Below are 26,750 nucleotides of genomic sequence, written 5' to 3' on the forward strand. Positions count from 1 at the left end.
GATCATCAGGTTTGCCATTCTTGGCACCAGGGCGGTAAGACAGTACAAAATCAAATCGATTAAAGAAGAGAGCCCACCTTGCTTGGCGCGAGTTGAGGCGTTTGGCTGACCTGATGTATTCCAGGTTTTTGTGGTCTGTCCAAACTAGAAACGGCTGCTTGGTACCCTCCAACCAATGTCTCCATTCCTCCAAGGCTGTTTTAACCGCTAACAGTTCACGGTTACCCACATCGTAATTTCTCTCAGCAGGAGAAAGCTTCTTTGAGAGGAAAGCGCAGGGATGTAATCGACCATCTGTGGGGGATTTCTGTGAGAGTACGGCCCCGATGCCCACACCCGAGGCGTCCACCTCAACCACGAACTGGAGTGACGGGTCAGGGTGAACCAGGATGGGGGCTGAGGAGAAGCTCATCTTGAGTCTCATAAATGCAGTTTCTGCTTGAGAGGACCAAGAGAAAGGCACGTGGGGTGAGGTAAGAGCATGGAGTGGTGCAGCAGTGACACTAAAGTTCCGGATAAACTTCCTATAAAAATTTGAAAACCCAAGGAACCCCTGAAGTCGCTTACGACTGGAGGGTGTAGGCCAGGTGGCCACAGCACTGACCTTGCTCGGGTCCATCTGTATACCAGCAGGTGATACAACATAACCAAGGAATTGAACAGTGTTAACATGAAATTCACATTTCTCAGCTTTCACAAACAGATCATTCAGGAGCAAACGTTCTAGCACCTGGTGTACATGCTGCACATGGGAAGTCTCGTCTGGAGAAAAAATCAAAATGTCATCAAGGTACACAAACACAAATCGGTTCAGCATGTCCCGTAATACATCATTAACCATGCTTTGAAAAACTGCTGGAGCATTAGTAAGACCAAACGGCATGACCAGATATTCATAATGACCACTGGGTGTGTTAAACGCAGTTTTCCATTCATCCCCGTCCCTTATCCTCACCAGATGATACGCATTTCTAAGATCTAACTTAGTGAATACTGCAGCGTCTTTTAACAGTTCAAATGCAGAGGAGATAAGAGGAAGAGGGTATCTGTTCTTAACAGTAATGTCATTGAGTCCTCTGTAGTCAATGCAGGGCCGAAGTGTTCCATCCTTCTTATCCACAAAGAAGAATCCAGCTCCTGCAGGTGAAGAAGAAGGTCTGATGATCCCAGCAGCAAGGGCATCGTCAATGTACTTTTCCATGGCGAGCCGCTCAGGTGAAGACAAGGAGTAGAGATGGCCCTTAGGAGGCGCTGTAACTGGCAGAAGGTCGATGCAGCAGTCGTACGGTCTATGCGGCGGAAGAGATGTGGCCTTGGCCTTGTTGAACACCTCCTTTAGGTCTAGATAATATGAGGGAACCTTGGTGAGATCTGGAAAATCCTCCTCCCTTGAACGGGGAGGCTGCCGGAGGGTGGTCCTGGAAGATCCCAGCAAACTGCTCCTTGACGGATCCTTCATAGACTCAGGAGAAGAATCATGCAGATAGATGAGTTTACAGTTATTCCCCCAAGAAATTACTTCCCCAGTACCCCAGTGCATGTGAGGATTATGGTAAGACAGCCAAGGGAGCCCCAAAACCAGAGGATGAAGAGGACAGTCGAGGAGATGAAAACTGATGGTCTCAAGGTGATTACCTGCCATGATGAGTTGAACAGGTTGAGTTCGGTGAATTACCCTGTACAGTAGGCGCCCATCCAGTGCACTAGCCTCCATAGGATCTTGAAGCTGTTCACGTTCCAGCTTCAATTCATCAGCCAAGCGAATGTCCATGAAGTTCTCATCTGCCCCAGAATCAACCAAAGCCTGCAGGGAGTGCCACTGGGAATGCACCAACAATTGTACCGTCGACAATGGACGAGAGGAACGGCTCATAGGAGTGGTACAACTCGCCAATGTCCTCTCTTTCATTGGTGAGCTTTGTCTTTTACTGAACAGCTGTTCAACAAATGTCCCAGTTCACCACAGTAAAAACACCTAATTTCCCTTAGGCGGCGCTGCCGTTCCTCCGGACTGAGTTTGGCTTGTCCCACCTGCATGGGCTCCTCCGAAGATGCAGGTGGCGCTGTAGGCTGACTGGACCGGCCGCGAGGGAAGAAGTCCCGACTGGAAGGTGAAGGGCGACGCTGCCGCCACTGCTGGGAGGAGGACCGAACTGCAGCCGATCTCCTCTCTCGATCTCTTTCTCTGAGCCTAGCGTCAATTTGGATAGCCAGGGAAATCATAGACTCGACGTCGGAAGGCAGGGTTAGAGGAGCCAATTGATCTTTGATAGCTTCAGACAATCCATTGCGAAAAGCATCCAACAAAGCAGCCTCATTCCATCCACCCTTAGCAGCAACAGTTCGAAAGTCAATAGCAAAATCCATAACAGAGCGATTACCTTGTTTCATGGAGACCAGGTTCTGTGAAGCCTCTCGGCCAGGATTGGAGTGATCAAACGTGCGGGACAGAGCTTCCATGAACAGGACCGATGTCTGGCAAACAGGAGAATTCCGAGACCACTCCGCCGTGGCCCAAGCCTCCGCCCTACCCGACAGGTGCGTGATGATAAAGGCTACCCTTGAGCGTTCTGATGAAAAGGAAGCCACTTGAAGTCCGAAATGCAGTCCACACTGAATCAAAAAAGGTCTACATTTCTCCGATTCCCCCGAAAAGTGTTCCGGTCTTGCCAGGTGGACGAATGGAGATGCTGCAGCAGCCGCGGCCATCGGAGCTCCTGGAGACACAGACAAGGAAACAGACTCGGCAGGCACGGGAGCCGCAGCAGGAAACAAAGAATTCAGCCGAGTAACCAGGTCTTCAAACCGAGAACTTAAAGTGTTCACCTGTGAACCGATGTCTGCCTGGAACCCCTGCTGACGCTCGCCGAGATCCCGGAACCCGGCGACGATCGAGGAGAGTTGACCCTCGTAATGCGAGATGCGCTCCTCTTGCTTCTGGAGCGCTGCACGAAAAGGATCAGAGCCCGCTGAGTCCATTGTTGGCCAGTTCGTAATGTCAGAACTGAACGAGGAGGAGGACACAAATGCAGGCTCAGACACAGGGCAGATCAGTCTTCGGCGTTTAATCGGTCCAAGTCAGTACACAGGTAGGCAAAACAGAGGCAACAGTACCATATAGGAGCAGGCAAGAACCAGTGGTCGAAAATACAGGCAAAGGTCGAGATCACAAGGTCACAAGATTTCGAGAGCTGGAACGAGGGGATACCAAGTAGCATACACAACGAACTGGCAATGGGAACTAAAACACAAAAGGCTTAAATACAGACTAGCAGGGGATAACGAGACACAGGTGAAACACATCAGGGCGTGGCCAACAGTCACATGAGGGTAAACGACCTGACAGGAAATGGGACCTGAAACAAGAGGAGACGTGAGACACCAAAATAAAACAAGAATGCAAACTCTAATACTAAAAACCAATAAGAAACAGAAACTAGATCAAACGCGAGACCTGACAAGGTCCTGATCTTCCTTTTGTTGTAGTAAAGGTAGAACCTTTGACAATTGTGATTGGTTTAGGATCTTGAATATTCCCATAGCGTAAATTTGACATGAACCATACTTCCTTTTCTATGAAGTTCACCAGATCAGGAAGCATGGCCTCTCCATTCTCATTTTCCTCTAACAGACCAGCTTTATCTTTTCTCTAAGTCTATAGGGCAGTTTTAGAGTGATCATTTTCATATTGCTAACAACATTCATTTCTTGCATGTGGTCTAAGCGGGTAGTCATTTCTTTCATACTTCTAAGACATATCGCAAACTCCCGCAATGCTTTTGCATCTTCTGGCTGGATAGCTGTCCAAGCATAGGCCTTCTTCATGAGGATGTCTTTGGATCATGGAAGTTTAAAGGGACTTTTATGTAGTGTGTTGGCAGCGAGCTGCGACTGCGGAGGGTTTAACAGCCCCGACCACGGGTAAACAAATGGGGAAGATGATTGAACTTTATTACCTTCCATCCCAGTGAAGAATGTGGATTCTGCTGTGGTGGTTGTTTATGTTAGATTTTATTTTATGTGGCTGTGTGTCTTGTTGCTTTTTACTTAGTGTGGCTGTACGGTAACTCAAATATCACTATACCTTATTGGTGCATGTGACAATAAATTCCAACTTGAACTTGATCAGCTTTCATCTATATTTCAATAATAAAATTATAATATTGATGTGTATTTATTTGTGTGTGATGTTTGTGTGTACTCAAGTCAAGTCAAGTGAGTTTATTGTCATGTGTCCCTGTATAGGACAATGAAATTCTTGCTTTGCTTAAGCACACAGAAAAATAGTAGGCATTTACTACAATACAGATAAATGTGTCCATACACCATGATATAAATATATACACACATGAATAAATAAGCTGGTAAAGTGCAAATAACAGAAAGTGGTTGTTAATAATCAGAGTTTTGTCCGAACCAGGTTTAATAGCCTGATGGCTGAGGGGAAGTAGCTATTCCTGAACCTGGTTGTTGCAGTCTTCAGGCTCCTGTACCTTCTATACTATAGAGTGAGTACAGCAGGGGGCTGAGCACGCAGCCGTGAGGTGCTCCCGTGCTGATTGTTATCGAGGCTGACACATTTCCACCAATATGAACAGACTGTGGTCTGTGGACGAGGAAGTCGAGGATCCAGTTGCAGAGGGATGCGCAGAGACCCAGTTCTGCGAGTTTGGTAACCAGTTTGGAGGGGATGATTGTGTTAAATGCCGAGCTGTAATCAATGAATAACAGCCTGACATATGAGTTTTTGTTGTCCAAGTGGTCCAGTGCGGAGTGGAGGGCCAGCGAGATCGCATCCACCGTTGATCTGTTGTGCCGGTATGCGAACTGCAGTGGGTCCAGGTTTTTGTCGAGGTAGGAGTTGATTTGCTCCATGATCAACCTCTCAAAGCACTTCATCACCACCGGCGTTAGTGCCACTGATTGATAGTCATTGAGGCACGTCACCTTACTCTTCTTGGGCACCGGTATAATTGATGCCCTTTTAAAGCAGGTGGGGTCCTCAGACCTCAGAAGTGAGAGGTTGAAAATGTCCGTAAAAACTCCAGCCAGTTGGTCCGCACTGGTTTTTAGAACACGACCGGGTATACCATCAGGACCAGGTGCTTTTCGGGGGTTCACCCCTCTGAAGGATTTCCTGACATCAGCCTCTGTGACTGAGACTGAAATGCCATCACAGCGAATGGGGGATCGGGAAGGCACATCAGTATTCTCCCTGTCAAAGCGTGCGTAAAACGCATTGAGCTCGTCAGGGAGTGATGTTACACCGGCATTCGAGCTGCCTCCTGGTTTCGCCTTGTAGGAGGTGATTGCATTCAGACCCTGCCACAGCTGCCGAACATCTGTCTCATCCTCCAGCTTGGAGCAGAAGTCCCCTTTGGCCTTTTTGATGGCCTTACCAAGGTCGTATCTGGTCTTCATGTAGGCCACTGTATCATTGGAGGTGAATGCCCTGTGTCTGGACTTCAGGAGAGTGCGGATCTCAAAGTTCATCCAAGGTTTCTGATTGGGAAACACTCGTAAGGTTTTTGTAGGGATGCAGTCATCCACACATTTCTTTATGAAGTCTGTAACGACTGTGGCATATTCGTTCAAGTCCGTTGCCGAGTCCTTGAACATTGCCCAGTCTACAGACTCCAAACAGTCCTGTAGTTGTTCTTCTGCCCCCCCCCCCCCCTCCCCCCCGACCAGCTCTGTGCTGTCCTCACTTCTGGGGGTGCGCTCTTTAATTGCTGCCTGTAGGCAGGAAGAAGCAGCACCGTGGTATGTTCGGACTTACCGAAGTGAGGGTGAGGGATAGAACGATAGGTATTCTTGATGGTGGTGTAGCAGTGGTCGAAGGTGTTAGGTCCCCTGGTGCAGCAGGAGACATGTTGGTGGAAGTTGCGGCGTGATTTCTTGAGGTTCGCCTTATTGAAGTCCCCAGCAATACTCACATTTTCTCGAAAATACGACACACTAACGGTAACATTTTTACATATTCCGTTAGAGATTTCCCTCCTGGAGTCCAAAACAGCTTATCTGAAAAATTCATGCTTTATTGCTAGAGTTATTAATGTAAATGTTCACACATCCGAAAATAAACGAGATGGTCTTGCTGATGACGTCACAATGGGTCTTCCGCGCATGACCTGCGCAGCGTTCCACGCACTGCGAGTGACGTCACACCCCCCCCCCCCGCCCAACTCGCAGTCGTTTGGTTGACACCCACTGCCCCGCTCTTCCCCACTGCCCCACTGCCCCTCTGCCCGCTACTTCCCCTCCTCCTGGCCAACTTGAAGACTGTACTGCCGAAATTCTATCAACATGTCAAGTGTTCTACTAGAGGGGTGAACACGCTGGATCATGTCTACACCAATATTAAGCACGCGTATAGAGCCATCTCGCTCCCACAACTCGGCCAGTCAGATCATCTCTCCCTCCTGCTCTCCCCAGCCTACACTCCCCTCAGACGCAGTGCCAGGCCCACCATAAAGTCTGTTACAACCTGGCCTGAAAATGCACTCTCCAGCTACAGGACTGCTTTACACAGACAAACTGGGACATATTCGAACACCAGGATCTGGAAACTCTCACAGAAACGGTGCTGGACTATATCAAGTTCTGCATCGGAAACGTGACTGTGGACAAAAACATTCGGGTTTTCCCAAACCAAAAACCCTGGATGTCCAGCCAGGTCCGCACACTCCTCAGAGCCCGCGATGCTGCCTTCAGGTCAGGTGACAGAGCTCTGTACAGGGCTGCTCGAGCCGATCTGAAAAATGGAATTAAAAAAGCCAAGGCGGACCATAAGAGGAGCATAGAGTCCCACTTGTCCAGCAATAATACACGGGAGGTATGGCGGGGCATACAAGACATCACAAACTACAGAGGCTGTGCCACAAAGTCAGAAGACCTGAGTGCGTCGCTGGCAGAAAAGCTAAATTGCTTCTTCTCCCGCTTTGAAAGATCACAACAGCAGCACTCACCTGCTACAGCCCTGCTCCCACCCTCACCTGGCTCCTGTACTCCTCCACTCACTGTCAGGGAGCACGATGTCAGACGGGTGCTCCTGGCAGTGAACCCCAAGAAGGCTACCGGCCCAGATGGAGTACCTGGTAAGGTGCTCAAAGCGTGTGCCCACCAGCTCACTGTCATCTTCACCAGAATTTTCAACCTCTCCCTGGACCAGGCAGTTATTCCGTCCTGCCTAAAATCAGCCACAATCGTCCCAGTGCCGAAGAAGTCTCCCATCACTAGCCTAAATGATTACCGTCCCGTGGCCCTCACTCCGGTAATCACGAAGTGCTTCGAGAGATTGGTCCTCCAGCACATCAAGGACTATCTACCACCAGACTTCGACCCCCATCAATTCGCTTATCGCCAAAATAGATCCACGGAAGACGCCATCACCGTAGCTCTCCACTCTGTGCTGAGCCATTTGGAGCAGGGGCAGAGCTACGTCCGGATGCTCTTTGTGGATTATAGCTCAGCTTTCAACACAATCATTCCGGACATTCTCATTGATAAATTGGTCACTCTCGGCCTCCCCACTCTCACATGTGCCTGGATAAAAGATTTCCTCACCAACCGGCCCCAGACTGTGAGACTCGGCCCCCACCTCTCCTCCACTCGCAGGTTGAGTACCGGCTCCCCACAGGGCTGTGTGCTAAGCCCCCTCCTATACTGTCTCTACACCTACGACTGTAGTCCGGCCCACAACAACAACCGCATCGTCAAATTTGCTGACGACACTACTGTAGTCGGACTTATTTCAAAGGGAGACGAGGCAGCCTACAGAGAGGAAGTCCTGAAGTTGACAACCTGGTGCTCAGAAAACAATCTGGCTCTGAACACCAGAAAAACAAAAGAGCTCATTGTCGACTTCAGGAGGCACAGCACCGACTTAGTCCCCCTACATATCAACGGCGAGTGTGTGGAGAGGGTCAACACCTTCCGGTTTCTCGGCGTCCTTATCTCTGCTGACATCTCCTGGACAGACAACACGACAGCGGTCATCAAGAAGGCTCAGCAGCGGCTGCACTTCCTGAGGGTTCTCAGGAAGCACAACCTGGACTCTAACCTGCTGCTGACCTTCTACCGCTCGTCCATCGAGAGCCTGCTGACATACTGCATTACAGCATGGTACGGCAGCTGCACCATGGCAGACAGGGAGAGGCTTCAGAGGGTAACTAGGACAGCACAGAAGATCATTGGTTGCCCTCTCCCCTCCCTGATGGACATTTACACCTCCCGCTGCCTTAACAGGGCAAAGAATATCATCAAGGACAGCTCCCATCCTGTGTTTGGACTGTTCGACCTGCTGCCCTCTGGAAGGCGCTATAGGTGCATCAAAACTAGGACAAATAGACTCAGGAACAGTTGTTTTCCGAAAGTCATAACTTCTCTTAACTCACACATGCACTGACTTCACAGCCCAACACCCGGACTTCCATCTATTCTATCCACGTACTGAAATTTGGAACTGTAATGTGTATTGTAATTGTAATTTTAATATTTTTAAAATAATTTTAATATTTTAATATAACTTTAAAAATCTGCCTAAGAATACTACCTATTCATCCTTCACCATTTTGCCTTTATAGATATGTATATAGCGCCGCAGAATTGTTCACCTATCCCCCCCCCTGTTTTGTTTTCTGTTTCTTGTTTTTTGTACTAAATTATATGTATGCACTGAGTACGAGATGCTTTTAATCTCATTGTACATGTATAGTGACAATAAATGGCATATCTATATCTATCTATCCTCTCCCAAGCCCATCCTCTCCCGCCTACTCTCTCGCCCTACTCTCTCTCCCCTCCTATCTCACCCGCCTCTCTACCCCCTCCTCAATACCCCCTCCCAGCTACCTCTCCTCCCCACCTCCTCTCTCTCCCCTCCCCTCTCTCACCCCCTCCTCTCTACCCCCCTCCCCGCTACCTCTCCTCTCTCTCCCCTCCTCTCTCTCACCCCCCTCCTCTCTACCCCCTCCCCGCTACCTCTCCTCTCTCCCCCCCTCTTCTCTCCTCCCTCTTTCCCTCCCTCTCTCCCCCCTTGTCTCTCACCCCCCTGTCTGTGTGTGTGTGTGTGTGACGCCACAACCGCGTGTTGAGGGGATGGGACACAACGTGTCCTACTTGGTCTAGTATATATTAAAACAAGGATAATGCGGACTGATCGTGCACAATTGTGACGGCTTGATTCCAAAGGCAGGGCAGGGGCATTCCCTGAGGGATTCGGGGGGTTGGAAGAGGTTTCTTCTTTGTTTCCCCCCCCCCCCCCGGTTGTTGTCCGGGGAGGAAAGCGGCGGCACTCGGCCCGTCGGGGCTAGGATGCGCGGGAGGAAGGCTGAGCTTGCCTCCCCTGCCCCAACCCGTCCACCATGGAGGGGAAATCGAGTAAACTCCACATGGACGCTGGCCGCTCTGCCCGGAGATTGGCCCTTCGGCCCCTCTCGTCCGTGCTTCCTCGGGCTTTCTGCAACACAATCTTGCACTGTTCTGCACTGGATATTGCATTCATTGCGTTTGTCATCACTGTATGTACGCTTTGCTCTGGCGGCTGCATGTGAACGAGCGATTTCATCGCCTCCTGATCGATGTGCAGAACAACAAACTTACTCCACCAAGCTGGCTACCCCCTTTCATTCCCCTTACTTCCCCAAGCTGGCTACCCCCTTTCATTCCCCTTACTCCCCCAAGCTGCCTACCCCCATTCCTTACTCCCCCAAGCTGCCTACCCCCATTCCTTACTCCCCCAAGCTGCCTACCCCCCATTCCTTACTCCCCCAAGCTGCCTACCTCCCATTCCTTACTCCCCCAAGCTGCCTACCTCCCATTCCTTACTCCCCAAGCTGGCGATCTCCCATCTCTCATTACCCCAGACTGGCCACCTCCATACCTTATCCCCCAACCGGGCTACATCCCATCCGGTACCCCCCTATGTGAGTATCCCTCCATTCGTTAATCCTCCAAGCTGGTTACCTCCCATTCCCCTTACTCCTCCAAGCAGGCCACGTCCCATCCCACCCCTGTCCCACTTATGAACCCTGAACGGAAACCTCTGGTGACCTTGTGCCCCACCCAAGGTTTCCATGAGTCGGCAGAGGTCACTCGCCTGGAGAGCCTCGACCGAAGCGTGAGCTGCATCTACTGACCAAAGATCCTACAGCGTCTTTGCTACCGACCGCACTGACACACACACACACACATCGCGAAGGTGGGGGCCAGGGACAGCGGAGGAGTGTTGTCTGCGCGATGAAGAGGCAGGTAAATGGCTGCCGCAGAGCACGGTAAGTCCTTTAGAGAGCGCGGGAGGGAAGGGGAAAGATGGGAGAAAAGGACAGAGAAGGGGAGAGGTGGAAGTGGGGAGAAGGGGAGAGACGAGGGGGGAATGGGGAGAGAAGAGGGAGAAGGGGAGAGGGAAGGGGGAGAGAAGGGGAGAGGGAAGGGGAGGGAGAAGGGGCGATAAGGGGGTGGAAGTGGGGAGAAGGGGAGAGACGGTCAAAGGTAAAAAAAAATGGGGAGAGAAGAGGGAGAAGGGGAGAGAAGGGGAGATGAGGGAAGGGGGAGACAAGGGGAGAGGGAAGGGGGAGAGAAGGAGGAAGAAGGACTGGAGACAGTTTTAAGAAGTTCAATAAAGTTAGTGGGCATTTGACCTACCGGCGGAACTTCTAGGTCCTGAAAACCAAAGATCCTACAGGATGTTTGCTGAAAACTCCAATGAGCCAATCAAAATGGCCGGTCAGCGAAGGAGATTTCATTCGACTGCCTGTAAGTACATAGCGACCCCACTCCACTGGCTTCGACCAAATGGCAACCTAATTTTAGTCGCCGGTTTTGAATTTGTTGAAATAATCGCAGGAACATAGAAGAAACCTCGGCCATGCGGAAACCACTTTCGACCATTAGGGAGAGTGACCTAAATCTCTGGGAACTTCACGGAAACCTTGGGTGGGGCACAAGGTCACCAGCGGTTTCCGTTCAGTTTCCTAAGTGGGATAGGGGCTCCCATCCCTTACTCCCCCAAGCTGGTTCCCACCGCACTGTCACGGGAATTGGGTCGGCAGCGCACACACACACGGGGCCGGGTGGAGCGGGGCCGCGGCTCCGGGCAGCGGACACACGGGGCCATAAACCCGGCAATATCCCCGCCAGCTGATGCAGAGTTGGGGACAGTCTGGTCCCTCCACACACCCAGAGTCACTGACCGCGCTGCACCGGCACCATGACCACCCCTACCACGACCCACACATGGGGTGATTCACCCCCGCCCCAGACCCACACATGGGGTGATTCACCCCCCCCCCCCCAGACCCACACATGGGGTGATTCATCCCCCCCCCCCCCCGCCCCGGACCCACACATGGGGTGATTAACCCCCCGACCCCCACATGGGATGATTCACCCGGGTGCCGGGCTGTCTGTAGCCCCACCGCTGTGTTTCAGACACCAAACACCAAACGATATTGCCAAGTGCAGGAACTATATTTCAAGTAGTGGGGAGGTGTGCGACTGCCCTACAGCTACAGATATGCATGGAGGCGAGAATAATTTATTATCATTTCTGGAGATTGTTGCCATTTTTTTGTATCAGTCATTGGCTGTGGGTGAAGAGAAAAGATGCTGCCTGGGCTGCCACGTGACATTCTAGAGGCTAAACATAAGACACATACCCGGGTCTGATCACCCTGCGCTGGGCCTGCCTCGACTGAGGGTGTCTTGTGATAAAAGGCCGAAACACCCAGTGACGTTGAGGTACACAACTGAAGATGTGTCTCATTGGTAGCAAAATCACCTAGTGGTCACCCCCAAGAATACCCAATGTCAATTGTGGTGTAAAACCTTAGGGATTGTAACATCCAGTCCTACTAATCAATTTCATTATTGATAGCACAACATGAATTCTGGAGAATTCCGAAGAACACAGTGAGGTCAGGAAAACTTGCTTTATTTGTTACGTAGGACACAAATGCGTCAAGACTTTCTTTAGTACACCTAATCCATGATGTGTCTGTCAGACCTTGAGTACTAATCATCAGTCTCTTCATAAAGGCAAGAGTGAGCATGTTGCTATTGAAACTGCTCAGAGGAAAGACCCTTGTAGGAAAGGAAACATTTCCTAATCTAATCAAATCCATGAAACAAGTAAAACACAACAGCTGCCAAACGATATTGACAAGTGTAGGAACTAACTTTGAAGTAATGGGGAGGTGTTCGACTGCTCTTCGGCTACAGATATGCATGGAGGCGAGAATAATTTCTTATCATTTCTGGAGATGGTTGGCATTTTCTTTCATTATTGATAGCACAACATGAATTCTGAAGAATTCCAAAGAGCACAGTTGTCAAAGTTCGTCTCTTAAAGAAAGCAGACAGCAACAAAATTGTTAAAGGTAAACCAAAACAATCTTTTAATCAATTTGCCAGACGGGAGTGGCGAGATCTACAAAGAGCACACACGTTGCTCAGTGCTTCTCGAGCTCCACTCAAAGAACAAAGGAAAATTAGAGTAATTATACAGTTTCTTATCAATAAAACACACCTTCTAAATCTGAGTGAAAGATCCATAGCCTAAGGGAAACAAGGGAGGTTGGACCCATATATTTGCAATGTCAGCCTTATTCTCCAATCTTGGCACAGCTTCAGTACAGCTGCCCATTCCGGAAGGACAACTAACTTCATTTGGTTTTCAAATGACTTCCATCTTGGTTCCAGAATTGGCATCCGTCTGTGAACTAAAACAAGCTTGTAAGACTTGGATGAAAGCCACTACCTTGTCCTTAACTGGGACAGGCAGTTCAGACAGATATCTAATATGGTGCTGTGCCCAGACTATACATCTCTATGTTAATACATTGTTGATATATTGTTTCAATGATTAGTGTAAACCAAGCTTCTAAGATTTTCCCAGACTTTATGCTGCTGGGAAAATTCTCTTTTAAATTTGACTGCTTTCTGTTTTTCAGCAAATCTGCATTTTTAATTTACAGACCAAATTAAATTATTTCACAGTGAGGTCAGGATAAACTTGTTTTATTTGTTACGTTAGGCACAAATGCGTCAAAACTTTCTTTAAAAAAACAATTTAAAATGCTTAAGAAGGAACTGCAGATGCTGGAAAATCGAAGGGAGACAAAAATGCTGGAGAAACACAGCGGGTGAGGCAACATCTATGGAGCGAAGGAAATAGGCAATGTTTCGGGTTGAAACCCTTCTTCAGACTGATGTGAGGGTGGGGGAGGGGGGAAGAAGAAAGGAGAAGGTGGAGCAAGTGGGCTGAGGGAGAGCTGAGAAGGGGAGGAGTAAGTAGGGACTACCTGAAATTAGAGAACGAGGTTGATCCCAGGGATGGCGGGACTGTCATATGAGGAAAGATTGAAAAGACTAGGCGTATTCACTGGAGTTTAGAAGGATGAGGGGGTATCTTATAGAAACATATAAAATGATAAAAGGACTGGACAAGCTAGATGCAGGAAAAATGTTCCCTATGTTGGGCGAGTCCAGAACCAGGTGCCACAGTCTTAGAATAAAGGGGAGGCCATTTAAAACTGAGATGAGAAAAAACTTTTTCACCCAGAGTTGTGAATTTGTGGAATTCCCTGCCACAGAGGGCAGTGGAGGCCAAATCACTGGATGGATTTAAGAGAGAGTTAGATACTCTAGGGCGTCAAGGGATATGGGGAGAAGGCAGGCACGGGTTATTGATAGGGGACGATCAGCCATGATCACAATGAATGGCGGTGCTGGCTCGAAGGGCTGAATGGCTTCCTCCTGCACCTATTTTCTATGTTTCTATGTTTAAATCAATGTTCATACCGCTGGGGTGCAAACTGCCCAAGCGAAATATGAGGTGCTGCTGTTCTAATTTACGGTGGGCCTCACTCTGGCCATGGAGGAGTTGAAGTGCTGAGCCACCAGGAGATCAGGTTGGTTATTGGGAACCGAGTGTGTGCGTGAGAGAGAGAGTGTGTGTGTGAGAGAGAGAGTGCGTGTGTGAGAGTGCGTGTGTGAAAGAGAGGGAGTGTGTGTGTGAGAGAGAGTGCGTGTGTGAGAGTGTGTGTGTGAAAGAGAGAGGGAGTGTGTGAAAGAGATGGAGTGTGTGTGTGAGAGAGAGGGACTGGGTGTGTGTGTGACAGAGAGAGAGGGGGGAGTGTTGTGTGTGTGTGTGAGAGACTGTTTGTGTGTGTAGGTGAGAGAGAGGGAGAGAGGGAAAGGGGGAGTGTTGTCTGTGAGAGAGAGAGGGACTGTGTGTGTGTGTTTGAGAGAGGGAGGGAGAGAGGGGGAATGTTGCGTGTGCGAGAGAGAGGGACTGTGTGTGTGTGTGAGAGAGAGAGGGGGGAGTGTCGTGTGTGTGTGTGTGTGTGAGACTGTTTGTGTGTGTGAGAGAGTGTTTGTGTGCCTGAGTGGGAGCGAGTGAGGGGCTATGGGAGAGAGATAGGGAGCGAGAGAGGGGGTGTGTGAGAGAGACAGGGAGCAAGGGAGGGAGTGTGAGAGACAGGGAGCGCGAGAGGGGTGTGGGAGAGAGATGAGGGGGTGGAGTGGAGAGATTTTGTGTAGGAGTGGGGGGGGGGGGAGAAGGGAGAGGGGAGAGAGAGGAATGTATATGTGCAGCTTTAAGGGACATTGGTCAGGTAGCATTTGCATACAGTTCTGGTCATTCCATTACAGGACTGATGTGGAGGCTTTGGGGAAGGTGCAGGTCCAGAATGGCTTAAAAACAAGTAACTGCAGATGCTGGTTTACAAAAAAGGACACAAAGTGCTGGAGTAACTCAGCGGGACAGGCAGCATCTCTGGAGAGAGGGAATGGGTGACTGAAGAAACCATCCGAAACGTTACCCTTCCAGCATTTTGTGTCTACCTAAACAGCGCCAACCTATCTACGTGGCGGTGTGCCAGCAGGCTGGAGGAGCGGCCAAAGGCCTTGCCACAGAGCGGGCAGGTGAAGGGGCACTGACTGGTGTGGACTCGCCAGTGCTCCTGCAAGTGGTCAAGGCGGGTGAAGCCCTTACCACAGGATGGGCAGGGGAAGGGACTCTCACCGCCATGGGTACGCCGGTGCTGCCACAGGTTGGACATGCGGGTGAAACCCTTGCCACACTCAGTGCACACAAAGGGTCTCTCTCCGGTGTATATCCGCTGGTGCTCCCGCAGCCCCCATGCTCTGTTATCACAGTGGGAGCAGCTGGTCGCCGACGTGGGTCCGCCGGTGCCGCCGCAACCCCCGTGAGCTGTCAAACTCCTCACCGCAGTACGGGCAGTCGTAGGGCTGGCCACTGGTGTGCATGTGCTGGTGAGACAGGGTGTGGGAGGCCGTGGCAAAGCGCTCTCCACACACCGGGCTGGTGAAGGGACAGTCGCCGGCGTGCACCCGCTGGTGGGACAGCAGATAGGTCGAGCGGGTGAATCTCTTGCCGCATTGGGTGCAGGTGTAGAGGCGCTCGCCGGTGTGGGTGCGCTGGTGCCTCAGCAGGTGGCTGGAGGAGCTTAAGCCCTTGCCGCACTGGGTGCAGGTGTAGGGGCGCTCGCCAGTGTGGGTGCGCTGGTGCAACAGCAGGGTGCCGGACTGGGTGAAGCCCTTGCCGCACTGAGCGCAGGTGTAGGGGCGCTCGCCAGTGTGGGTGCGCTGGTGCACCAGCAGGTTGCTGGAGGATCTGAAGCCCTTGCCGCACTGGGTGCAGGTGTAGGGGCGCTCGCCAGTGTGGGTGCGCTGGTGCTTCATCAGGCTGCTGGAATGGGTGAAGCCCTTGCCGCACTGGACGCAGGTGAAGGGGCGCTCGCCGGAGTGGGTGCGCTGGTGCGCCAGCAGGCTGCCGGACCGGGTGAAGCCTTTGCAACACTGGGTGCAGGTGTAGGGGCGCTCGCCTGTGTGGGTGCGCTGGTGCTCCAGCAGGGTGCCGGACTGGGCGAAGCCCTTACCGCACTGGGCGCAGGTGTAGGGGCGCTCGCCACTGTGGGTGCGCTGGTGCAACAGCAGGTTGCTGGAGCGGGTGAAGCCCTTGCCGCAGTCATTGCAGGTGTAGGGCCGCTCCCCGGTGTGCACATGCCGGTGCTGCTTCAGCTCTGGCAACGACTTGAAGCCTGTGCCGCAGTCGGTGCAGGTGAAGGGCCGCTCACTGCTGTGCACCCGCCGGTGCACCCGCAGCCCCGACAACTTGGCAAAGCTCTTGCCGCAGGTGGAGCAGGTGAAGGGCCTCTCACCCGTGTGCACCCACCGGTGCACCTTCAGCACATCCGCCGTCTTGAAGCTCTTGCCACAGGTGGAGCAGGTGAAGGGTCTCTCGCCGGAATGTGCGCGGTTGTGCCGCAGCAGGTGGCTGGAGCGGGTGAAGCTCTTGCCGCACTCTGAGCAGTCGAAGGGGCGTTCGCCCGTGTGCACCCGCCGGTGGATCTCCAGCTCGCTCGGGCTCTGCCAGGCCTTGCCACACACGTCGCACTCATAACGCTTCTCCTTGTTGTGCCCCGTCATGTGGTCCTCCATCGAAGCTCAGCCCCTCGAAGCTCAGCCCGCACACCGAGCGGATGGGGGGGGGGGGGAGGAGAACACACCGGCACACTGGCTGCCCTCAATGCCCGCTCACGTCCCCGTCTCTCCGTCCACAGCAACGGGTCCTAAACCCTGCAAGAGGGGAACACAGAGGGTCAACAAGCTGGTAAACAGGACATTACTAGCACATATTGGGTGCGTTTATGGCGGAGGAAACCCTTATATAATTATGCGCGGCACAGTGACGCAGCGGTACAGTTGCTGCCTCACCGCCAGAGACCCGGGCTTGATCCTGACTATGGGTGCTGTCTGTGTGGAGTCTGTACGTTCTCCCCTTGACCTGCGTGGGGTTTTACTCCGGGCGCTCCGTTTCCTCCAACATTTCAAAGACGTTCAGGGTTGTTGATTAATCGGCCTCCGCAAAATTGTTAAATTGTCCCTGGTGTGCGTAGGATAGTGCTAGTGTACGGGGTGGTCGCTGGTTGGCGCGGGCTCCGCGGGCCGAAAGACCTGTTTCCGCGCTGCATCTCTAAACTAAACTAAACCAAACAAGGGCCTCGACCTAAAATGTCACCCATTCATTCTCTCCACAGATGCTGCCTGACCCGTTGAGTTACTCCAGCACTTTGTGTCTATCTTCTCCACAGATGCTGCCTGAACTATTGAGTTACTCCAGCACTTTGTCATAGATTCATAGTGATACAGCGTTGGGAAGAGGCCCTTCGGCCCAACTCCTACTTGCACTCCTAGATCCCTCGGCTCCGCACATTCCCTCAGCGCCCCGCCATTCAGTGAAGATCCTGCCCTGGTTTGACTTCCTAAACTGCAACACCCTCCCCACCACCAAACAATGTGAACGCACCCCCAGCAGGCACCCTACCCCCTTCCTTGGCTCACTTGATGCTTCTCTCTCTCTCCCCCCTCATTCATCCCCCTCGGCACCAAACACACTATCCCTTGAATCCCTCCCCCCTCCTTTTGCTCCCTGCCCCCCCAATAATCATTTCAAACCCCTTTCAACATTCAGGCCTCAACCCTCTCCCCAACAGAGGAGAGACAGAGAGCTCACTCATGAGAGGTCGAGATATAGAGTAAGGATCTAGATCTCTCTCTGCTCGTCTCTCTCTCTCTCTCTCTCTCTCTCTCTCTCTCTCTCTCTCTCTCTCTCTCTCTCTCTCTCTCTCTCTCTCTCTCTCTCTCTCTCTCTCTCTCTCTCGTAATTAATACATTTTAGGTATGATAATTCAGCCGTTTTGCTTATACCTGTGGCCTTAGTTTAATACAATTTTGGAGTAATGCTTTTATAATTTTTACTTAATTCAATGGAATTTTAATTTTGTCATGGTCCTTTCTGTCATTTTGTTTTCTTTTAGCATAATGAATTATGGTTTTTATTTCAAGAATAAACATTTTTTTTAAAAGCCACAATAGCACAGCTACAACCATTAGACTCAAGACTTTATGGACATGGGTTTAAAAGGCAGCCTGATGATGCATGTGGTTCTTGTGAAATGCCAACTTGTGTAATGTCATCACAGCAGATTTAGAATTATTTTACCGAGGGGTCGGGGTCGGATGTTTATGGGAACGATTCCACAGCCCAGTTTATTCCGCTCCCCTGTGTGTTTATAACATTATTTACCCCAGTTTAACCGGGTTTATTTCCCCAGGCGTGTAGTTTATTTGGTGATTTATTGATTATTTACAGAGAGGGGGGGAGCCAGAGAGGGAGATGTTTATAACGTGTTTTATCCCAGGACGCTGCTCCAGACAGTGAGTTTATATTATTGACCCCAGACCAGTTTTATTCCCCCAGACGTGTAGTTTATGTGGAGATTGACCTCAGCTCTCTCTCCCCCCCAGATTTACCGGGTTTATTTATTTTGCTGATTCCGCTGCTGATTTATTTATTTATTTATAACCTCAGTTATTGATCTGAGTGAATAAGAGGGTGAGGCTGGTTTATTTATAACGAGTTTGACCCGTTTTCCCCACACACACACACTGTACTGTACTGTACTGTAGATGATGTTTCTCCACCATGTTGACCACACACACTGTACTGTAGATGATGTTTCTCCACCATGTTGACCCCACACACTGTACTGTACTGTAGATGATGTATCTCCACCATGTTGACCCCACACACTGTACTGTACTGTAGATGATGTATCTCCACCATGTTGACCCCACACTGTACTGTACTGTAGATGATGTTTCTCCACCATGTTGACCCCACAGATCCCGCTCAATCCGCTGCTGATTTACAACATTATTTACCTCAGCTCCGTCCGCAGCGACGTCACCAACTGCCGCTTCTCCGCCGCCATTTTCATGCGGTCGACGGGCAGATTCGGCTCGGGGCGGGCGGGCGGGCGGCCATCTTGGTGAGGGCAGTTGAGGTCGGCGCCGCTGATTGGTCGGCAGACGGTGGCCATCTTGGTGAGGGGTTGACGGTGGCCGTCTGGATGGTTCGCCGTCATTGGCGCTGGTTGACAGCGGCCATCTTGGTGAGGGAAGGTGAGGCGGCTCCGCTGATTGGTCGGCAGCCGGCGGCCATTTTTGTGAGGGGTTAATGGCGGCCATCTTAATATGGGGCAAAGTTGGTGTTGACGGCGGCCATCTTGGTGAGGGGTTTATAGTAGCAGATTATGATATCGTTCAAGAGATTGCTCCCTGGAGCCACTTAGGAGACAGCATGGAGTTAGGAGAATGTCGTTTTACGCATGTCAGCTCTCCACCAGACTTGCAAAGCTTCTCGAAAGATAAATAACACAGTCTTTTGATAAATAACAGTCTTTTGATTAATAGTTTATTTTAATAGTTTAATAGTACTATCATCCCCTCCAAGCTGGTTACCAAACTCGCAGAACTGGGTCTCTGCGCATCCCTCTGCAATTGGATCCTCGACTTCCTCATTCACAGACCACAGTCTGTTCGTGTTGGTGGAAATGTGTCAGACTCGATAACAATCAGCACGGGAGCACATCAAGGCTGCGCGCTCAGCCCCCTGCTGTACTCACTCTATACTCATGACTGCGAAGCCGGTCATAGTGCGAACTCCATCATCAAGTTCGCTGATGGTGATGAGTCAGAGTATAGAAGAGAGATCGAGCGACTGTCCATATGGTGCCAGCACAATAACCTGGCCCTCAACACCAGCAAAACCAAGGAACTGATTGTTGACTTTGGAAGGTGTAGGATGGGGACCCGAAGGCCCGTTTATATCAACGGGTCAATGGTTGAAAGGGTCAAGAGCTTCAAATTCGTGGGCGTGCACATCTCTGAACATCTTTCCTGGTCCAAGAACATTGATGCAATTGTCAAGAAAGCACATCAGCGCCTCTACCTCCTGAGAAGATTACGGAGAGTCGGTTTGTCAAGGAGGACTCTCTTTAACTTCTACAGGGTGCACAGTAGAGAGCATGCTGACCGGTTGCATCGTGGCTTGGTTCGGCAACTTGAGCACCCTGGAGAGGAAAAGACTACAAAAAGTAGTAAACACTGCCCAGTCCATCATCGGCTCTGACCTTCCTTCCATCGAGGGGATCTATTACAGTCGCTGCCTCAAAAAGGCTGGCAGTATCATCACAGACCCACACAATCCTGGCCACACACTCATCTCCCTGCTACCTTCAGGTAGAAGATACAGAAGTCTCAAGACTACAATGACCAAGGAATAGCTACTTCCCCACAGCCATCAGGCTATTAAACTTGGCCCGGACAAAACTCTGAACATTAATAACTCATTATCTGTTATTTGCACTTTATCAGTTTATTTATTCATGTGTGTATATATTTATATAATGGTATATGGACACACTGATCTGTTTTGTAGTCAATGCCTACTATGTTCTGTTGTGCTGAAGCAAAGCAAGAACTTCATTGTCCTATCAGGGATACATGACAATAAACTCAATTGAACTCACTTGAACTTGAACTTGATTTATTGTTGAAGAAAAACAGTAATATATTCATCCAACCTTCTTTGACTCATACGCTTTAATCTTCATCAAACTTCAGCATGTCGCTTAGAAATGTTGGAAAACTCCTCATGTAGGAAAGTTCCTCATGCAGGAAAGCTCCTCATGGTCGAAAGTTATTCCTTCTCCATGTTCCTCCAAACTAAACTAACAAATTACTAGCTTTTGCGCTAGAATCCCCACAGCAAACACGCCCCAGGTGATGCAATAAATCCACCCACATGATTACAGGCAGACTAAATTTAAAGGCAAATGCTATAATTAGGACACACAGCATTATGCAAAATGGTTACTACATGGTTGATGGTGGCCATCTTGGTGAGGGGTTGACGGTGGCCATCTTGTTCGGTTCTCACCCTTCAAAGCGCCATCTTGAGAAGGTGCCAATGGCCCACTCACATTTTCCCCATTCTCCCCTTTAAACCTGTCTTTTCCACGTACCTGTCCAAGCGTCTTAGTTTCCAGCCCTTTGCCCACCAGTGGCCGATCAACGCGTGGAGGAAAGGACTGCGGAAGGTGTATTAATCCGAACATAGACACAATGTGCTGGAGTAACTGGGCGGGTCAGGCAGCATCTCTGGAGAGAAGCAATGGGTGATGTTTCAGGATCAGCAGAGGGATCTAAGAGTGGCCAATGTGACCCCTACCTGCCTCCCCCTCTGACGGGCAGCACCAGCGGCCAATGGGACGAGTCCCGCCTCCCTGGCCTAACGTCACAAAGGACCAGTTCCCACCCTCTCCTTCTGTCTGTGCCCCCCTCCCCCCCTCCACCCCATGCTGGAGTAACTCAGTGGGTGAGGCAGCATCTATTGAGAGAAGGAATAGGTGATGAGACACTTCTTCAGACTGATGGTATGGGTGAGGAGTAGCCGCATTCACCTGGTTCAAGGGTGAAGGGGAAGACACAGTGATAAGGTCCCACATAGGAGATTAGTGGGCAAAATTAGGGCACATGATATTTGGCGTAGAGTGCTGATATGGATAGAAAATTGGTTGGAGGACAGGAAACAAAGAGTAGGGATTTCCGAATGGCAGGAAGTGACTAGAGGGGTACCGCAAGGCTCGGTGCTGAGACCACAGCTATTTACAATATACATCAATGTTTTAGATGGAGGGATTAAAAGTAACATTAGCAAATTTGCAGATGACACAAACCTGGGTGGCAGTGTGAACTGTGAGGAAGATGCTATGAGAAAGCAGTGTGACTTGGACAGGTTGGGTTAGTGGCCAGATGCATGGCAGATGCAGTTTAATGTGGATAAATGTGAGATTATCCACTTTGGTGGCAAATACGGGAGGGCAGATTATTATCTGAATGGTGTCAAGATGTGAGAAGAAGAAGTGCAACAGGATCTGGCGGTCCTTGTTCATCAGTCAATGAAAGTTAGCATGCAGGTACAGCAGGCAGTGAAGAAAGCAAATGACTTGTTAGCCTCTATAACAAGAGGAGTTGCGTACTGGAGCAAAGGTGGCTTCCTCCAGTTGTACAGGGCCCGTGTGAGACCTCACCTGGAATATTGTGTGCAGTTTTGGTCTGCAAATGTGAGGAAGGACATTCATGCTACTGAGGGAGTGCAGCGTTAGGTTCACCAGGTTAATTCCTGGGATGACAAGACTGTCATATGCTGAGAGATATGCTGAGAGGCTGGGTTTATATACTCTGGAATTTAGAAGGATGAGAGGGTATCATTGAAATTTTCTGAGATTATTATGGGTTTGGACAGGCAAGAGGCAGGAAACATGTTCCCAATATTGGGGGAGCCCAGAACCAGGGCCCACAGTTTAAGAATAAGGGGTAAGCCATTAAGAACAGAGATGAGGAAATACTTTTTCACACGGAAATTGTGAGTCTGTGGAATTATCTGCCACAGAGGGCGGTGGAGGCCGGTTTTCTGGATAATTTCAAGATAGAGCCAGATAGAGCTCTTAAAGATAGCGGAATCAGGGGATATGGGGGAAGGCATGAACGGGGTACTGATTGTGGATGATCAGCAACAATCACATTGAATGACGGTGCTGGCTCAAACGGCCGAATGGCCTACTCATGCACCTATTGTCTAGTGAGGTTCCCTGTGGGAGGAGGGGGAGCATTAGGTCCCAGCCCAGTTAGACCACGTGGTGTGAGAGTCTGCAGCGTGGCGACTCCAGGCCTGGTCGAGGCCCGCGGTCGAGTGGCACACGGGCGAAGTGTTGGAAGTGCCGGTCAGCGGATGAATGGGAAGGCAGCGAGGGTCGGCGGCGCCGGCGAGACAGCGAGGGTCGGCGGTGTCGGTGAGTCGGTGAAGGTTGGCGGCAACGGCCACGGGTGAGGTCACATAGAAACATAGAAAATAGGTGCAGGAGTAGGCCATTCGGCCCTTCGAGCATGCACCGCCATTCAATATGATCATGGCTGATTATTCCACTCAGTATCCTGTACCTGCCTTCTCTCCATACCCCCTGATCCCTTTAGCCACAAGGGCCACATCTAACTCCCTCTTAAATATAGCCACTGAACTAGCCTCAACTACATTCTGTGGCAGAGAATTCCACAGATTCACCACTCTCTGTGTGAAAAATGTTTTCCTCATCTCGGTCCTAAAAGATTTCCCCCTTATCCTTAAACTGTGACCCCTTGTTCTGGACTTCCCCAACATCGGGAACAATTTTCTTGCATCTAGCCTGTCCAACCCCTTAAGAATTTTGTAAGTTTCTATAAGATTCCCCCTCAATCTTCTAAATTCTAGCGAGTACAAACCGAGTCTATCCAGTCTTTCTTCATATGAAAGTCCTGACATCACTAAAAGTTAGTATGCAGGTGCAGCAAGCAATCAGGAAGGCCAATGGAGTTTTGGCCTTTATTGCTAGGGGGATTGAGTATAAAAACACGGAGGTCTTGCTGCAGCTGTACACAGTATTAGTGAGACCACATTTGGAATACTGTGTACAGTTCTGGGGTCCATACTTAAGAAAGGATGTACTAGCCCTGGAGGCAGTGCAGCGAAGGTTTACAAGATTAATTCCTGCAATGAGGGGATTGACATATGAGGAAAGGTTAAGTAGGCTGGAACTCTACTCTTTGGAGTTTAGAAGAATGAGAGGCGATCTCATTGAAACATATAAGATCGTGAGGGGCCTTGATCGGGTGGATGCACCGAGGATGTTCCCAATGATCGGGGAAACTAGAACTAGGGGGCATAGTTGCAGAATAAGGGGGGGCTCTTTTAAAACTGAGATGAGGAAGAACTTCTTCACCCAGAGGGTGGTTAATTTATGGAATTCACTGCCCCAGGGAGCAGTGGAAGCAGAAACTTTAAATATATTTAAGACTAAAATAGATGGTTTTTTAGCTGCCAAGGGGATAAGGGGCTACGGGGAGAGGGCAGGGATATGGACCTAGGTATGGTTAGTATAGTAAGACCTGAGTGATCTCCTGGACAAGTGTCGATCGCCTGGATTGGGGTCGGAGAGGAATTTCCCGGATTTTTTTCCCGAATTGGACCTGGGTTTTTATCCGGTTTTTTGCCTCCCCCAGGAGATCACGAGGTTCTTGGGGTGGAGAGGGGTGATAGCGGTATAAAGGGGAGGGTAGTGTCTTGTGTTCTGTGTCTTGTGTCTACTGTTTGTGGGTAAGTGTGTCTGTTTAGTGTTCAGCCATGAGCGAATGGCGGTGCGGGCTCGACGGACCTGGTGGTCTACTCTCGCACCTACTTTCTATGTTTCTATGTTTCTATCCCAGGAATCAGTCTGGTGAACCTTCTCTGTACTCCCTCTATGGCAAGAATGTCCTTCCTCAGATTAGGTGGAGAGTCACGCAGGGAGGTCGACGACACCAGCATCCCCTCCACCCACACAGTGTCAGTGACCGCACTGCACCGGCACCACGACCCCCTACCAGGGTGATTCACCCCCGACCCTCACACCGGGGTGATTCACCTCCCCTCCGACCCACACACTGGGGTGATTCACCCCTCATTCACCCCACATGGGACGATTCACCCCCCGGACCCCCACAATGGGGTGACTCGCCCTCCGGTCCCCCAGATGGGGTGATTCACCCGGGTGCCGGGCTGTCTGTAGCCCCACTGCTGCATTTCAGCCGCCAAACACCAAACGATATTGCCAAGTGCAGGAACTATCTTTGAAGTAGTGGGGATGTGTGCGACTGCCCTATGGCTACAGATATCAGGCCCGTACGAAGCTTTTCAAAAAGGGGGGTGGCATGACGGGATTACAAAAAACTTAATGTGAAATAATTTGCGCTCTGCGCACATCACGAGCGCGAAGCGTGAAGTCCCGCGAAGCGTGAAGTCCCTTAAGCTGGCCCTGGAAGCTCTGGGGGTTTTCATGCTTTCTGATCCATTCTGAGCCTTATTTTGGAGCAATTTTGCACCAAATTTATGACCAATATTTCAGAAATTAACAGGAATCTGAGTGCTTGCCCTCTCCTATAACGTCTCTGCTGCCTTGGGTGATGCAGGACAGGACACGAGCTTTGGGACACGGTGTGAAGCTGTTGCCGTCTGTCCCAGCCTGGTAAAAACCTGGATGGAGTGGATTTGGAGAGGATGTTTCCACTAGTGGGAGAGTCTAGGACCAGTGGCCACAGCCTCAGAATTAAAAGACATTCCTTTAGGAAGGAGATGAGCAGGAATTTCTTAAGTCAGAGGGTGGAGAACTGTGGGAATTCATTGCCACGGACAGCTGTGGAGGTCAAGTCAATGGACATTTTTCAGGAGTAGATTGATAGATTCTTGATTGATACGGGTGTCGGAGGTAATGGGGAGAAGGCAGGAGGATGGGTTTGAGAGGGAAAGATAGATAGAGTCATAGAGTGATACAGTGTGGAAACAGGCCCTTCGGCCCAGCATGTCTCATCTGCACTAGTCCCACCTGCCCACGTTTTTTGTTTTTTTAAATATTTTATTTATTAGAAGTGAGTACAATGCATTGGTACAAAAACAGTTAACATTTAACATTCTCTGTACAACTTCCCTTTTAAAAAAAAAGAGAGGTGAGAAAGGAGAGAAGAAAAAGAGGTTGTGAAAAGTGAAGAGTAGATTAGTGAGCGTGGGTGAAAAACCAATAAAGAAAAAGTGAAAGAGAAGGAATAAATGAAGAAGGAAAGTAGGAGGGAGATTATTCCATTGCCACAGTGAGATGATTTATTTTTAATATTCTAAATCATCTTTCACCCATACCTGAAACTGTTGGTTTTCATGATACTATGTCACCACATGAATCCAAGAAATCAATAAATGGGGACCAACTGCTTAAAAATAGGTCTTGTTTGTCTATTAGGAGGAGTCTCATTTCTTCCAAATGTGCTGTGTCCAGCATATTACTGATCCACATTTTAAATGTTGGTATATTAGCATTTTTCCAAAATTTAAGTATAAGTTTTTTTGCTGTTATTAACCCATAATTGAAAAATGAGTTTTGGTGTGTATTTAATTTGTTCCCATCTCCACTTACTCCAAATATAATCATTTCAGTGTTAGGTTCCATTTTTGTCTTAAATAGCTTTGAGAATATATCAAATATATCACACCAAAATTTATAAAGTTTTGAACAAGAAACAAATGAGTGCGTAATATTGGCATTTTGAGAAAGACATTTATCACAAATGGGAGAAATATTTGGATAAAATTTATTCAACCTAGTTTTGGAATAATATAATCTATGTAATATTTTAAATTGAATTAAGTTATGTCTAGCATTGATCGAACATTTATGTATATGTATCAAATATTTTTCCCATGTTTCTTTTGAGATTTTTATCATTAATTCTTTTTCCCAGACTTCTCTAATTGCCTCTGTTGATGGTAATTCTATATTTAAAATACTGTTATACAAGTATGATATTAATTTTGTTGACTCCGCATTGATATTCATTACTTCTTCCAGTGGGTCTAAAATTATACTTTGGAATCTTGGTATATATTTCTTCATAAAGTCACATACCTGTAGGTATTTAAAATATTGATTGTTATTCAATTTAAATTTTGATTTTAGTTGTTGAAATGATAATAAATTTCCCAATGCATACAAATCACCTACCTTTTTAATTCCCACTTTTTCCCATTGTTTATATGTTTTATCCATACCAGATGGTTTAAATACTGGGTTATTCACTATTGGTGTTAACACTGGTAAGTTTCTTAATTTTAAAGTTAATTTTATTTGTTTCCAGATTCGTATTGTATTTTGTATAATTGGATTCTTCTTATATAACATATTATTCAGCTTTATTGGGGAAAAAATGATCGCTCCTAGATCGTAGGATCCTCTTTCTCCATTCTTATCGATTCCAACTGT

At 49.3% G+C, this 26,750-nt stretch overlaps 1 protein-coding gene and 1 long non-coding RNA gene across 2 annotated transcripts; both read right to left on the reverse strand.

Moving 5' to 3' along the window:
* Window positions 1-9,161: 9,161 nt before the first annotated feature.
* On the reverse strand, window positions 9,162-11,548 carry LOC116982344. The gene is made up of 3 exons (XR_004414435.1): window positions 11,440-11,548; window positions 9,480-9,483; window positions 9,162-9,240 (listed from the first exon to the last, which is right to left on the reverse strand). It is a non-coding gene; the product is annotated as an uncharacterized LOC116982344 (long non-coding RNA).
* Window positions 11,549-14,863: 3,315 nt separating this feature from the next.
* Window positions 14,864-16,589, reverse strand: LOC116982302 (zinc finger protein 239-like). Its single transcript, XM_033035571.1, has 2 exons — window positions 15,441-16,589; window positions 14,864-14,886 (listed from the first exon to the last, which is right to left on the reverse strand). The coding sequence occupies exons 1-2, from the start codon at window positions 16,462-16,464 to the stop codon at window positions 14,864-14,866; spliced, it is 1,047 nt and encodes a 348-aa protein (XP_032891462.1). The 5' UTR covers window positions 16,465-16,589.
* Window positions 16,590-26,750: the final 10,161 nt, after the last annotated feature.

The sequence above is a fragment of the Amblyraja radiata genome, chromosome 16 (genome assembly GCF_010909765.2).
Source record: "Amblyraja radiata isolate CabotCenter1 chromosome 16, sAmbRad1.1.pri, whole genome shotgun sequence".
In the NCBI taxonomy this organism is placed as follows: domain Eukaryota; kingdom Metazoa; phylum Chordata; class Chondrichthyes; order Rajiformes; family Rajidae; genus Amblyraja; species Amblyraja radiata.

Excerpts from the sequence above, each read along its gene's own strand:
- LOC116982302 (XM_033035571.1), bottom strand. The coding sequence starts at position 16,464 with ATGGAGGACCACATGACGGGGCACAACAAGGAGAAGCGTTATGAGTGC. Across the intron at positions 14,887-15,440 it reads CCACCTGCTGAGGCACCAGC|CCTGCTGGCACACCGCCACG; the intron begins GCACCCACACCG and ends CCGCTCCTCCAG.